Here is a 14939-nt window from a genome sequence, read left to right as displayed (position 1 = left end):
ATCCCTTTTTATGAAACTTGAAGAGTTTACAGTTACCAAGTCCTGATACCCATCTGTCAGAAACTCGTGCTTAGTCTGGTCTTCTCCATCCAGCTGTTGATAAAAGACAGCAAATCTCTCAATTGTGGTGTCGTATACAATGCGAGGCCTTTCCCATGTAACAAGAAGACTAGTATAATTCTTTGGATCAGATTGAACATTTTCAGGTTCTGAACTGCAAACTGAAAGAAAGAAAAGTGAAAATAATATGTTATTTTTAAAATGGTACAAGTAACTCCACTAAAATATTGAGATATCTCCTGAGAAAACTAATGAAAGTCTTTTTGTGTGCCTCAGTTTTAGCTTTCTACTAAAATATTTGTAATGCCATACCATTATAAACAGAACAAATATTTTAACACTAGATTTCCAAAAGCAAATGAAGTTGAGGAATGAGTCTCCTCTCCTTGCCTCTTATATCAAATTTTGTGAAATAGTAGTTTCCAGTTCCCAAAAAATAAAATATAAATTATAAAACATAAAGATTCTTATATCTGTCCTGGGAATCAAAATAATCTCAACCATTCTGTCTTAATAGCTCTATCAAAGTAGCACTAAAAGAGCTGCACACTTTTGCACTAGCTATAATAGACTAATCTAGAGTAGATTGTTTTTAATGATTAAAGATAAACCTATCACCTGAATTTCCTCTCAAGGCAGTTTGAATCTTTTTATAGTACTTAAAGAAGAGAGAAAAGGCAAATAAGAAGAAGTTTAGTATTACATTAGCAGTAGTCATTTAGTGTTATTATATTTTAAAGCTTGTTACTGTATTTTCAGCTTGACTTTTGCACAAGCAATTACACAGTCATTCCCCATTTGGAATAAATGAGGAAGCATTTTTTACCTCTCATAATGCGCCTAGAGCAATATATGAGTATCTAGAAAAAGCAAGCAAAAAACCCTATTCATCTAAAGAAGAAAACAAGTGGATCCTTCTAAAAAGAAGCAAACATCAAGATGCCCCAACGCCTTGGGGGACAATGCTGCATTTTGAAAGGTCCTTCAGCTTTGCATTTTGCCGCTTGAACACAAGGGGGCACTCAAGCCCCGTCAAAATATGTGTCAAAATAATTTCTCCAGTTCCCCAGGGAAGGTGAGCAGCTCTGAGCAGCTTCCGCTTGAGCTAGTCAATACATAAAATAAGCAGCGAGGCTTTTTTAATTTTTGCGTTTGTGCGTGTAAGCTAATAGTAGAGGCAGCGTTAGTCTGTGTAATTTAGGTGAATTCTGTTGCCAGGTTTTGAATCTACCGTGCTATATAACTGATACACCATTTTATTAATTACACTTAATTATTTTAATTGATGCAAAGGAAGAGCAAATTAAAAAAAAATGTCTCATGTTGTGTCCATTCCATTCCTTTCCATACCATTGCATTGCATTGCATTGCATTGCATTGCATTGCATTCCATTCCATTCCACTCCACTCCACTCCACTCCACTCCACTCCACTCCACTCCACTCCACTCCACTCCACTCCATTCCATTCCATTCCATTCCATTCCTTTCCATTCCTAAAATTTATCATTCCTCCCTCTCCTCTTGCTATTTCCACCAGATTACAAGGAGAAATCATTAGACCAGCAAAGATCACCCCCTTGTCAATTCTGAGCATTAAGACAGATGATTTAAACAGATTTCATTCTTTTTCAATGAATCTAAAGACTCCTCAGCTAATTCTCTTCAAAGGTGTTTAAAATACTTGTCAAAATGCTTTTTTATAACGTAAACACCAAGCTTCTCTGTATTCCAAATTCTTCTCCACAGTCCTTTATCCTCTCTTCATCTTTTTTGCTTATGAGTGAATTTGGTTCTGAAATCTGCCTGTATTCAGACTCAGAGCAGTATTATAAAACTTTTAAAGGTACAAGGTTGGTGCTTTCAGGATTATTTCTTTGTTTTCTTCTTTCCTTTTCCAGATGGTTCTTCTATTTTTTCCCAAGAAAAAGTCTTCCCTTTTGTTCTCTTCCTTTTGATGTTCATCTCAGCAATGACTGACAATATTACTACGTGACAATAATCTACATATTATTTCACCTCCATTTCTTCCCAAAATGTTTTCTCTTACTCTTCTTCTGATGTCACTTCATAAATCATCCTGCCCATCCCTTTTCTTTCCTACCAGTCAGTAACACAGAGGTACTTTACTGCCTTTTCCCATTTTCCTTCTCCAGAGACTAGAAAAAAAAAGGAGACCATATGATAACTTACCTAATTGAGTACTTCTGATGTGATACTGACTTTTAGAAAATCTGAGCAAAGACACTGCAAGAAAGGGAGTTCTTGAGTCTGTTACTAGTCTGAAGCCACATATATTAAACTGGATTACAAGTCACAAGCAGAAAAATACAAAATAGCAAAAATTTCACTGGAAGTCAGAGGCCTACTCAAACCCATGCTAGACTTGAATCCAAGTCTCTGCTTCCTCCAGGTGAATACTTAGATTCTGGTTTTGCATATGACATCGTGGCATGGTAATGCATCTATCTTTGCTTATTCTTCTGTAGAATAAAATGCTACCTATTTTATTTTAAAGTTGAATTTAGGAAACTTAGTTGAACTTAAGTCCCACATAACTTGGGAAATTTTCATCTAAACTTAATTGCATCACGGAGAACCACTAGGGTACATCAGCCAAATCATTGCCAAAAACTGCCAGGGCTATGTTTTTGACCAGAAGACCTTTATAAGCTGCCCAAATTTGGCTTTTTCTCCCCCACATTTGTTGCTTTCTTCTACTTTTAGTTAAATCGAATTCAGCTTTTTAATTCAGCTTTTCAATTGTTGAAGTCATGAAATCACTCCATTTACATTCAGATATTTCAGGGCTTTGTAGATCCCTGACAGTGTGTGGCAAAAAACAATTTTTTATATTCCACATCTACATTGTCTCTGTAATGAAGGAGAGGTGGAGCAGCATAGCAGATGTGTGCTGGGTTGACCTTGGCTGGCCACCAGGTGCCCACCCAGGCACTTGTCCACTCCCCCTCCTCAGCAGGGCAGAGGAAGAAAGCATGATGAAAAAGCTGATGGGTCAAGGTAAAGGCAAAGATTGCTCGCCAGCCACCATCATGGGCAAAAGAGATTTGACTTGGGGAAATCCACCACTAATAAAAAGAGAGTACAATAGCGAGGAACAAAACCGAAACTACCCACGCTTTCCTTCTTCCCAGGCTCAACTTCACTCCTGATTCTTCCACCTTCCCGGTCCCAGTGGCACAGGGGAACATGGAATGGGAACTGTGGTCAGCTTGTAACACTTTGCTGCTCCTTCCTCATGCTGTTCCTCTGCTCCCCTGTGGGGTCCCAGCCACAGGACATAGTCTTTTGTGAATTTTTCCAGCCTCTGTACAGTCTTTTGGGAACAGATTGCTACACTGTGGGTCCTCTCTAGGGTCAGAGACCTGACAGATAATCTGCTCCTGCATGGGCTCCTCTCCACAAGCCAGAGCCAGGAGCCTGCTCCTGCATGTAGTCTCCATAGTCTGCCACAGGACAGGCTGCCTCACCATTATCTTTGCCATGGGCTGCAGGGGAATCTCTGCTCTGCTACTGGAGCACGCTCTCCCCTTCCTCCTTCTCTCACCTGGATGTGACAGAGCCGTTTCCCTCTCTCCTCACTGCTGCACAGCTTTGTTTTCCCAGGGGTGCCTCACCATGGCTCTCAGTGCCCTGAGATGGATGGGTGGGCTGGGACAGCTGGAACTGTGTGTGTCTGACTCGGGGCAGCCACAGGCTCTCCTCAGAGAGGGCCCCCCTGTACCCACCACTGCCAGTGCCTGGGCACCTGCACCCCACACACTGCCAATGAAGGAGTCCCACGCATGCATCTGGCAATCCGAGAATCCGGGAATTCACAATGAAGCCATGTGGGCTGAGGAACATGAAAGGGTAAACGCACGAGTCCTGACCCCGTGCCTCACTAGAGAATTTAACTGAAACAGCCACTGAACTTTATGTAGTTGTATCTTTCATGGGAAAATAGTCTAATACTTTTTATCAATGTGTATTGTCCGTCTTGATTTTTAAGAACCCACTCTTTTTTATACCTTACTAAATCCAAGAAGAGAAACAAGAGTTAGATTTCAGCCCTTATTCCCAGGGCCTTACCAGAAGGGCGGAGCAGATGGAAAGTCACCCAATGTGCCCAGCAGCCACCACAATGTTTTTCAAGTTAACAGGAATAAAAAAAAGATTTTTATTATAAATGGATTTGCATGCTAGTTGAAGTTGGTGGAGATTAGGCAGAACAATTTCAAAACACTTTTCTTAGGGGAATCCTCAAGTAGGGCTGTAAGGATTAGCTATTTTAATCTTCTTAAATTGCTACATACATATCACATAGGGAAATTACATGTATCACTAGGCAGGCTTGGGGAATGAAGCCCATGCCCTTAGTAGGACCATGCTTGTATACCAAAAATGTTGGGGATGGCACTGTGAGAAAATTCCTGAAAATATTTTGAAAATTCCTGAAATTACTTTGAGAATTCCTGAAATTACTTTGTAATGGAATAGAAAGATTCTTCTAGCTTTTCTAAGGAAACTTAGTTCTACTTTAGAAATGTCATTTCCTAATTACAGCAATAAATCCAGCATTTAATCCTACTGCCTAATGAGAGTCTGCACTGAACGCAACAGGAGAAAATTTGGATTCTAGGTTTCACAACACAAAATAATTTTTCAGTTATCTAATAAGTCAAAATCAGTCTTGGCATTTCTCATACATCCTCTAAAAGGATTAGTTTTTTCTGTTGACTACTATGCAATATTAAACATGACTAGGCCTATTGACTCTTAGAAACTTTGATATTCATGTTACAGCTCTTATATCTGAACCTTTAAGTTTAATGATTCCTTGGGTTTTAAAATTTATCTTTAAATGGAGGTAAAAATATAAATTCTCTAATGCTCTATGTTAAACAAATCCTATAGTAGCATCTATGGGTCGATATATATGTGCAATGACATAAATATTAAAAGTACATATATGACCACATTTCTAATCTGGAAAACACCTATAGCTTCTGTTTATGTCATCTGTTTGTGTCTAATTAAACATAGTTCAGTGAAATTGAGTCAAAGAATCTATAGGTATTCCCATCCAAGTAACAACATAGTGCTTCCAGTTTAGATGTTTCCTATATATTCTTTTATGCTTGTTAGTATAGGAATCATTGGCTTCTATATTTAGTGACAAATCTTGATTCCCATTACATAATGTACTATTTTGGTCACATAACCTTCACAAACTTCCCTGAAATTTTAGGTTTTGACTGAGAACAGCATCTGGCTTCTGGAATTCTCTCCATCTATCACTTTCTGAGCAAACTACATGAAATTAATGTGGTGACTTCACTTCAGTCTCTGTTGAAAAAGCATCCACTCTATATGATAAAGACCCAAATGGGTTTGTAAAAAAAAATACTCTCGCAGTCTCTGAAAAGGTAGCTTTGTTGAAGTCTCAAACGCATTAAAAGGGCAGTGTAAGAAAGCTTGAACTGACATGATCTTCACTGAATGCTTGGTCAAGACAAGCATTTAATTTTCCACTCCATTTAATTTGACATGTTTTATGATTGCTGTTTTTTTCTCTGAAGTGATAGATTTATGACTAATAACACAGTGTGCTACTTTCTACACAATTTAAAATGAGTAACTTCATACTTGGATGAATCTTTTACTGAAAATTGCCTTTTAACTTGTGAAGAAAGGATTGACTACTCAGTAAGTACCTGCTTCATGAATTTCTTCTTGTCCAGTGTAAGAGGAAAAGACTTGCCCGAAGAACTTATATTGCTGTTCTCTGAAGTTGTTTTGCAGGTAGTCCATCAGCATAACATAACCAGACTGCTGCATTGTAAGCACTTCACAGAATACAGCTAACTAGAAGATGAGAGGAAAAAAAGTTAGAAGTCATAAAAAAATGACCAGATTCTGCTAATAGACAAAAACTCTAGGGAAAAGATGTTGGATAAAGCCTCACAGTTGAGTTATCCTGCATGGAACTGAACTTCTGTTCTTCTGTACTATCAGTATATCTAACTCCACAAATATTGTACAACCACTTTGCTGTTGGAGCTATGCTCTGCTCAGCATCACCATGTGGCTGGGGGAACATCCAAAAAATATTTAGTACTCTTCTTTATCGGAGCTCCAAGACCAGACAGTTTGGAATATGTTCTTACCCTATTTTAAGACAAATTACTCCGATTCTAGTGTTAAATTATAAAAAAGGTAAAAGATAACACAATTAATATAGATGCTTTCTAATTTAATGGCTGCATGAAAAACTTCTAGCTAGATAAAAGAAAAGCTTTGTTGTTGGGCTGGCAGTGAATGCCATGAGCTTCTACCATATACATGGCAATTGCTTTTTCTTTGGTATTATGTATAGTTGTTTGGCTTTACTACATGAAACAAATTACCTGGTTTTCAGAAATACTTATGGTATCTTTAAACACAATCCATTCAACTGTTTCAGAGCATGGAGGAGCTGATAGAGACCCATTATAAGTGTAATATTTGTCTGTTGCATTTGGCAAGAGATTTAGCAAAATAAATGGTTCTAAGGCGGCCTGTTTTCCTGAAAAAAAAAAAAGAAAAATAGAGTTTTAATGTTTTTTTTTAAATTTAACTAATAGAGATAGTTAAAATACTATAGAAGCAATTAATAAATGCAAATCACACTCTCCAAAAGAACTACCATCATAGGAACATGCTTATTTAGAGGCTTTTTAAAATTACATCTCCAGAGAGACTAGCAGACAAATAAATAATGAAGTATTCAATTTATTTTGAAAGAGTACAGCTCAAACCCAACTTCATTTACTTGGGGAAGGTGTAGTAAGTTACTTCAGTAACAAATAGAGTAATTTTAGCATATTGGTTCACAAGAATTTTCTCACTTAGATGCAAGATGCCAAACCTTCGTCTTATTCTTGAATTTCAAAGAAAAAAAGCTTGTTATATCTTTGTTCTAGGTCTCATGACATGGCTTCAAACTCTCCTCAAATTTAATTGTTGAGTTTTTTGCAGCATCCAGACTGCTGCAGAAAATCACTGCCTGGGGAACTGTCACCATGTTAGACCCGAGGGTTAATATTACTCATGATTGCAGAAGCAGAGTTTCTGTGGATCAGGATTCTTTTTTAAATGGTGATAATATAGTGAAAAACTGTGACAGCTTTAGACAAATCAGGAAACAATGCAAAGACCCCCTCCAGGAGAATGTGTTCTGTGAAAATAATATCACATCTTTCAGTCCAGCAGTTTGGTGGGTACCTTGTCAGTTGGGAGAAAGCATGAGGGATTGCTGGAAGTCCATCCACAGAAAGCCAAGTGTCTGCTGGTATGGCAGCAGGGTCCAGCAACAGAAATTTGATATAAATGGCAACAACTTTAGCAAGGCAGACTTTTCAGACTGTGACAATTATATGCTTTACTGTCTGGTGCATCCAAAATAATTCTGCTTTTCACACCTTGCAATAGTGTAGATCCTTATACAACTTATTTCAATCTAAAGTTACTTATTTCAAGTTCCTCCCTAATTGGTAAGTATTTACTTCCGAATATCTAATAAATTTTCAGACTGTGAATTAACTCATGCTTTTACAGGTAGGTTACTTCTTCAGCTCTGTGAATATTTCTGATCTGTCTTTGTCTTCATAGTTCCTTACAAATTCGGTGGGAGCAGCAAATTGCATTAACAGTTGACTACAAGGGCTTGATGCTTTTCTGCTCTGCAGTGACTTCTCTACTGAGTTAAGTTTTAAGAGCTGATTCGTTCCCTCTCTCTCATTCATGTATTGTGAAGAGGGAACATTTAGCAGTGTCGAGAAAAGCACATCCTTACGTTTCTCCTGCCAAAATGCTAATCAGCCTTCAGACAGAAGCTATCATTGCTATCTGCTATGTGTCTAATTAACATATTCTTCCCTCAGCAACAATGAAGTCCATTTTATATAAATGGTTGGGGACATGAAACTTCTCATTCATAACAAGAATCCTGCCATACACTCTGCAACTTCGGATTTTAGAATAACCTTTAATGAGACTGACAGCTTAGATTCTCAAAATCAAACACCTACAAAGAATGATGAAAACCAGGAAGTTTGTCTAGAAGGAACTGGAGTGCTCCTCTGCAGAGCTTGAGAACTCAGCAACTGTGATTCAAATAAGCACAATACAAATATGGCTGACAAGGACAATTCATGTATATCACAGACAAGGAGAGACTGTGTGCTTTTCAGAAGAAACAACTTGATCTAGTCATGACCTGAATTTCCTGAGCTCATCTGCATTTTATTCAGGAAAATTTTATTCTAAGCATCGTTGAAGTGCCATGTAGTGGCTGTATCTTGAATCTTGCTGCTAATAGTTTTACAACTCCTTCCAAGGCTGTAGGACAGCATCTGTCTTGATGTATAACTAGTTCTCCTTTTTGTTTCACAGAAGATGACACACAAAAGTAATGAATCTTAACTACTTTATATCTCCATCTTCTATTTCTTTCTAATTTATGAAAGGTGTTCCCTTTAAAATTTGTTGAATAGTGTTTGTTTTCAAGAGGAAAAAAAATCTTGATCTTAGTGTAACACTTTTGAAGGCTTTTAAAACAGCTTTTTACATTCAAGCACCCTTAAATAAAGTAAAACTGAGACAAGGTTTCCTTAAAGCCATGGACATGTAATAATATATCCCTGTTCAAGACAGTGCTCATTCATATTTATTCTTCTGCAAAGACACAATGAAACTGAGTTGGAAACTTTTTCCTAAGGGATCCTCTTCAGATTGTCAGTCCTGGTTTGTATATATAACCAGGATTACACTTCCTCAGGAGCAGAATCTGGCACTTGCTTATGTTAGATTTCCTGTGGTTGGTGATTGTCCGGTTCTCGTCTATCCAGATGACTTCTGTAATTTCTAACAAAATAGACATGACTGAGCAATAGAGAACCATGCTCCTCAATGTCTTAAAGGTTTCATAATCACACTGAAGTGGAATTTAGTTAATGAGTAATCAATAAAACATAAGGCAAACTTACCAAAACGACTAACACTATCTACTCCATTAATGATTGGATTATAATCTGGATTATCTTCTAGTCCAATCTGTTAAAAAGAAATTGTATACGTTAACAGTACAGGCTTCATGCAAAAAAATTGGAAGTTACAGTTTACCACTAAAATTATAGATGATTTAAAGCCAAACGATTATTTTGCCCATTTGCTTTTCTGCAAGATTAAATTGGAAAGATACATGCAGTTTTTAAACTCAATGATCACACATTGGAGCCAGTTAAATTCAGTTTGAACAGCTGTTGTGTTTCAAGGCTTATTAAATGACACAAAGATATATTTTGTTTACCTCAAACAAAATTGATAAAGCTCTTAACTTTCCACTTCCTTTAACTGCCTCTTCAAAATCTGTAAATTCATCTGCATCATAGCAGTAGATTTGCATCTGCAATAAAAAATATATTCACATGTTATATGTAAAAAGTTTGTAAAGATTAAACAATACAATTATTGATATTCCCATTTTGAGGAAAAAAAATCAGAACAAAAAATTTTAAACAAGTGTAGGGATTTGTTACCTATCTCGTTTGTGTTATCTGAGAATGCAGAATGGAATTAATCCACAATTAGCTGTGTAAAAACAACCTCTCCTGGAAAACTATTAAGGATGCAGGAATAACCTTTTCAAGGAGCACAATTTTTTCCATGAAGTAAGCTTACTGGACAGCTGACCTAGAGTACTTGGTGAAATGAATCTTTACATCAGTGATAAAACATGAATGATATGTCAAGATGTCCCTGCTGCATCTGCCTTGCAGTAAGTGTAGAAAAGCACTGGAATATAAGATTACCAGGCACTTTGAGCCCACATCTGACTGCTGTCATGAGCATTGGTTTTGTTGCACCCCTTTCTCTCTTTCTCCAGATTCCGCTGGGAAATCTCCTCCATTGCTGGGTGACCAACATGTACAAGGGAGTGACCTGCTCCTACTAGCTTCTATGAGATGATGATGGAAGAGAGTATTCTCTGTGATGTCTTGTCAGGACAGATGGAGTGTGATTGGGAATTTTTAAGTGGTTAGTGAAGTAAAAGAAATTACACTGTCCAGGTACTGCTCCTGGCTTATCATTCTTCCCCATATATAGACCAGCCCTGGCACTATTGCTTTGCTTTCACATAGAAGTTTAAAATGCTTTGAACGAGGAATAGCACAGTTGCCTGCCACAACTGCCTCTTTTTAACTGGAAAATGACACAATGCCATGTTGAGGGAAGAGAGTTTGGCCTTTGAGCATCCCAGGAAGAGCTGCTTCTCTCGTCCACCCCATTCCCATGCTGCTGCAACCCATTCTGCCAAACCAAGGGGACACTGGCCTGGCTACCTATCAATGTGGCTGTACCCAGGACCTCCTCACATGGCTCTTGGCACACCACTACCAGCTCTTTCCAGCCCAGCAACGTGGGTCATGCTTTGTATCTGTAAGGCCCAGCATCTCCCATGGGCTCTCAGCAAAGCCCTGACTTTGAGGAGTCCATTATAATTTAAACAATGAACTGATGTGGAATATGATGGGCCAAATTCATAGGAGCTGAACATTTAGTGGGACCTTTGTCAGATTAGCAGAACTGAGATCTAATATCATCTTAGAAGATGGGAAAAAATGCAGTTTAGACATTCTCAACATGCCACTAACACATTATACTGCCCTTCTAAAATGCATCATTTATTCTTAATTTGGATTAAAGTCTATATTTGCAAATGGACTTAAGAGATAAACAAAGGAATTTTGTAGATTAGAAATGCACAGAAATGTCAAATGGTTGAAATTATCAAAATCAATTCTATACTTTACCTCAAGAGGAAATTTTTGTCCTTCTAGACTATGTTCTGATCCATCTGATGACGCATTGCATTTTCCCCAGTGAAAAATGATCTTGCTTGCTTTGAATATGGTGTCTAACCCACCTCCACTCACATAATAATCACTTGTCAGGTTAATTTCCACTAAAAAAATTGAGAAAGAGGGCAAAAAAAGGAGTGTCAATATAAAAGCCAGCCAAAGCATCTATAACTCTCATATTTCAGTGCTAGAAGTTAAATATGATATGTTTATTTCTCTGTGTTTCATAAGCAGTTCGACAGGAAATTGGTTACTTAAACTAAGTAACAAGTGTGGTAATTCACTATTAGCATGGATAATATGTTTCATTTCGTGCTGCAATTCATAAATAGTAATTTAATGAAGTGCACTTGATTTCCTGTTATCTGAAACTAGGCACAGAACTACACTAAAAAGCTCAGAAAGCTGGTCTAGCCACCAAGTGACTGTCTAAGAAAATAAATTACTGAAGTACATACTTTCCTGCAAGGGTCTGTGTTTCTAACCTGTGTTTCTAACAAAAAGGAAAATACACACCTGCCCCTAATTTTTACCACAATTCTATACACAAATCATGAAGATGACATGAAGAAAACATGACAAAGCAATATTTTAGCCAGTTCCTAGGAGGATTGTCTTGACATAAGACTCCTTAGCTGTGGAGCTGTCTCCCATGGGAAAAAGCAATGACAGATCTTCAGCTGGACTTAAACTGCATTTGTCTTCTGGAGAGAATAAGCAGGATGGGATAGACTGAAGCCCCACATTTTGGCTTTCCCATCTCCAGCGGCTGTAAACTGCTTGACTTCTTGATAAAACAGCACCAATGGAGTTCATTTCCACTACATTCCTTTCCCCAAAACCTTGAAGAACATTTAAAGAAACTTAGCAGTTCCTTGTATAATATCCGGATTGCTCTAAATGAGAAACTCAGTTCACTTTTAAGGACTTTAAAGAACATTTTCTCAGGGGCATCTTGAAAATACAAAGCCATATTTATCTCAGCTAGTAGGGCAGGAGGGAAGTAAGGGATTTGTGTAGTGGTATGTAGGAAGTACATGACAGAAAGAACAGAAATTAGGAACAATGATGCTGAAGTGAACTGAACTCAACTGAACTAAACCAAAAAGGCTGATCTGGGAGTGCCACTGGAACTGGTAGAAGGTCAAAGTGAGTTGTTAAGAGTTACCTTCCTCCACACTAATGCCCAAAACCAAGAACGGTAGTTCTAATAAGCAGCTTTTAGTTACTGCTTTCCTGGATTTATAAGTGGTTGTAAAAAGATATGTCTGACAATTTTGATGACACTGTAAGCTTTTTTCATGGCTGGGAAAAATGGGCACTTGTACTTCTTTCTAAAATGTAATTCTAAGATTGATAAGACAAATCAGAACACAAAAGCACCTATTTATTTTCTTTGACTGTTAGGGGGCGTCTATGTGAGTAATTCAGATGAAAGGTTCTATATTATATGTGTCTATGTGTGGGTGAGATGAATCTCAACCTGAGTTTTTTGTAACTTCAACTCATCCATGAAGTATTTTCAGATGAGTATGTAATTTATTCGAACTTTTAAAAAATCACTTTTGTCTACCCATTACAGACTCTAGATATATAGTAATAATTACCATAATTTCACAGCAAATGCCAACTTACTGTTTAGATTTAATGATGTGCCAATGATGTGATTGTATTGGTTGTATCTGTCCATGCACATAATTTTTGTTTGCATGATTTCTGTTTCATTTAGCTACTGTCATCACAGTTGTTTCGTTTATTTATTTAATAGATAAATTCAGAGTGCACCAGCTAAGTGAAATGAAAAGGATCCATTAAAAGTCCTTGGTTGGTTGTTCATCCTATATCACTTTTTACACCTCTTAACTCCAAACATGAAATCTGACTTTTTTTACCTGTTTTGCCAGTGTTGCGGATGAAAGTATCTTCCAAAGTTTCCTTTTCCCAGCCATGGAATTTAAGTTTCTTCAGATTCACATTAACTTGGGTAAGGTCTTCATCTATATTAATAGGTGATTGTTTGGCACCATTACAGGCAGAATATTTCTTGCCCCAGTTCTTTTGGTTCAAAGTTCCTAGAAATCAAAACATGTGGGGTAAATATGTTTAAATCCAAACTGCTATCCATACATTTTTTATTGTGGTAATGTTAAAACACAGCATTCAATTTGAGACCAGAGTACCTGCCCTTCTTTTAGACTTTGTCTGTAGCAATATTTAGCACTACTGCTACCACTGATTCCTACCTTCAGCAGTTAAGTCACACTCTGAGCACTCTAGACATCAGCACATACATTCTTATGAATCTCTAAGGAAAGCATAAAACAACAACAAAAACCTCATTAACAATATACATAAAACAAATAAAAGCTTCCAGATGAACAGAATCAGCATACAAAAACCCCATAGGAATTGCTGGAAAACTATCCTATTCAAACAACTTTTAATCATACCAATGTTCATGTTCCTTTTGCCCAGTGATGTCATTTATTCAGTAAAGTTTTTAAACATAAAGAAGCAGTAAGATGTTTTAAGAATTTCTCACCCAGAGGAGAAAAGGTAAACTGATTTTACCCTGGAAAAGGAAAAATTATGAGTAATTCTCTGTCTGGCTGCATGGCCCAACTGGGCACTTCCACTCCAGCCATCTGTCTCCCTGTGCAGCTGCCCAGCACAGAGGAGCTCCTGTGCTGCAGCAAGGGCTTTCTCCAGGGCACAGAGGCTGCGTGCCATTGCATTGGGGCCAGTCCAGACACAAAACAGGGACACAGACAGCATGCCCTTCACCAAAGCCTTGATTATTTTCAAGAAATGTGCAAGTACTCCACAAATCAGTATGATGCAGTAGCAGCAGCTCTGACATCTTTTGTTTATATAACATACTAATATAAATGGAACAATATTTTGTGTATGTTAATGTGTTTGAAAACATATAGATATTTTTTCCTGACATGGAATTCTGGCAACACTTCAAAATGCTAATTAAAATGTAAGAAAAAACAAATCTTACAGATGTAAGAAAATTGAATTACTTCATTTAACTTCCCACTTACTAGTAGTTAAGAATCAATATTAGTGTATGTAGTGCCTATATTTGAATTCTACTAGATATGTTTAACTAAACCAATGCTAATTTACAGGCCAGTGTGCCACATCCAAGTCTGTTCAGTGAAGATTTGTTATCTTGTACTCCAGGCAAGGACAGCTCTCATATTGCACTCAGAAAACTCATAGAGGGAAGAAAATATACAGTCAGTACTGTAGCCATGACAATAGGCAGTAATACAAGATGCTCACCTGGATAGCCAGCTAGAAACAAACCTGAACTAAATTATTGAACAAACACAAGTCAAGTGAGTTACCAGTATCACCTCGCTGCATCAGAATTACTGCAGATGGTATACAAACACATTTACTGCCTGCAAATAGCAACAGAAGAAACTGACAGGCACAACAGTCAAACAAGCTAAAAAGAGTTCAAGCCACAGGCTTACAAATGTCAGCATCCTACAGGTGGGGACTTTAGCCCTGTACCAAGCAAGCACTGGTTCCATTGGAAATGGCACACTGGTAAGCTTTCAGCGCCTCCTCAAGTCAGACTTGTCCTGGACTTTAGTTATCACTTATAATTTATCACCTGGTAAAATAATGCAATATCCTGATTTGTAATGTAATCACTTTCCCAAGAAAAGAGTGACTAATATTTAATCTCTTTCAAAAGTGTCCCTTATGAAATTCTGAGCTCGAGTCAACCAATACTTGGATATTACTCTGCTTAGATCTTCTATATGAATTTTCCAACAAATATTGAAAGCTTTTCACATCAAGAAAGAATTTTTTAAAAATATATGAATTATATTAGCTAACTTTTAAACAAAGTTTAAACGAAAATCCTCCAAACAGAGTCAGAAAGGACAGAAATAACAACTCTCAGCTTGCCCTGTGCATTGTTGCAAACAGGCTCCTGTTTCCAGGTCTG

General features: G+C 37.4%; 1 protein-coding gene across 6 annotated transcripts in view; it reads right to left on the bottom strand.

The window, feature by feature from the left end:
• The window catches only part of PTPRZ1 (protein tyrosine phosphatase receptor type Z1), a 133369-nt gene that overhangs the window by 44517 nt on the left and 73913 nt on the right, over window positions 1-14939 (bottom strand). For all 6 annotated transcript variants that reach the window (XM_088165708.1, XM_088165710.1, XM_088165711.1 and 3 more), the window contains exons 3-9: window positions 12856-13035; window positions 10916-11067; window positions 9412-9507; window positions 9089-9155; window positions 6470-6627; window positions 5777-5927; window positions 37-221 (exon numbers count right to left, since the gene is read on the bottom strand). In XM_088165708.1, coding sequence (XP_088021834.1) covers window positions 37-221; window positions 5777-5927; window positions 6470-6627; window positions 9089-9155; window positions 9412-9507; window positions 10916-11067; window positions 12856-13035 — 989 coding nt within the window. The remainder of the gene's footprint in view (window positions 1-36; window positions 222-5776; window positions 5928-6469; window positions 6628-9088; window positions 9156-9411; window positions 9508-10915; window positions 11068-12855; window positions 13036-14939) is intronic.

The sequence above is a fragment of the Sturnus vulgaris genome, chromosome 5 (assembly GCF_052056855.1).
Source record: "Sturnus vulgaris isolate bStuVul1 chromosome 5, bStuVul1.hap1, whole genome shotgun sequence".
In the NCBI taxonomy this organism is placed as follows: Eukaryota; Metazoa; Chordata; class Aves; order Passeriformes; family Sturnidae; genus Sturnus; species Sturnus vulgaris.
Note: the sequence above shows the minus strand (reverse complement) of the source record. Positions and strands in the feature narration are given on the sequence as shown.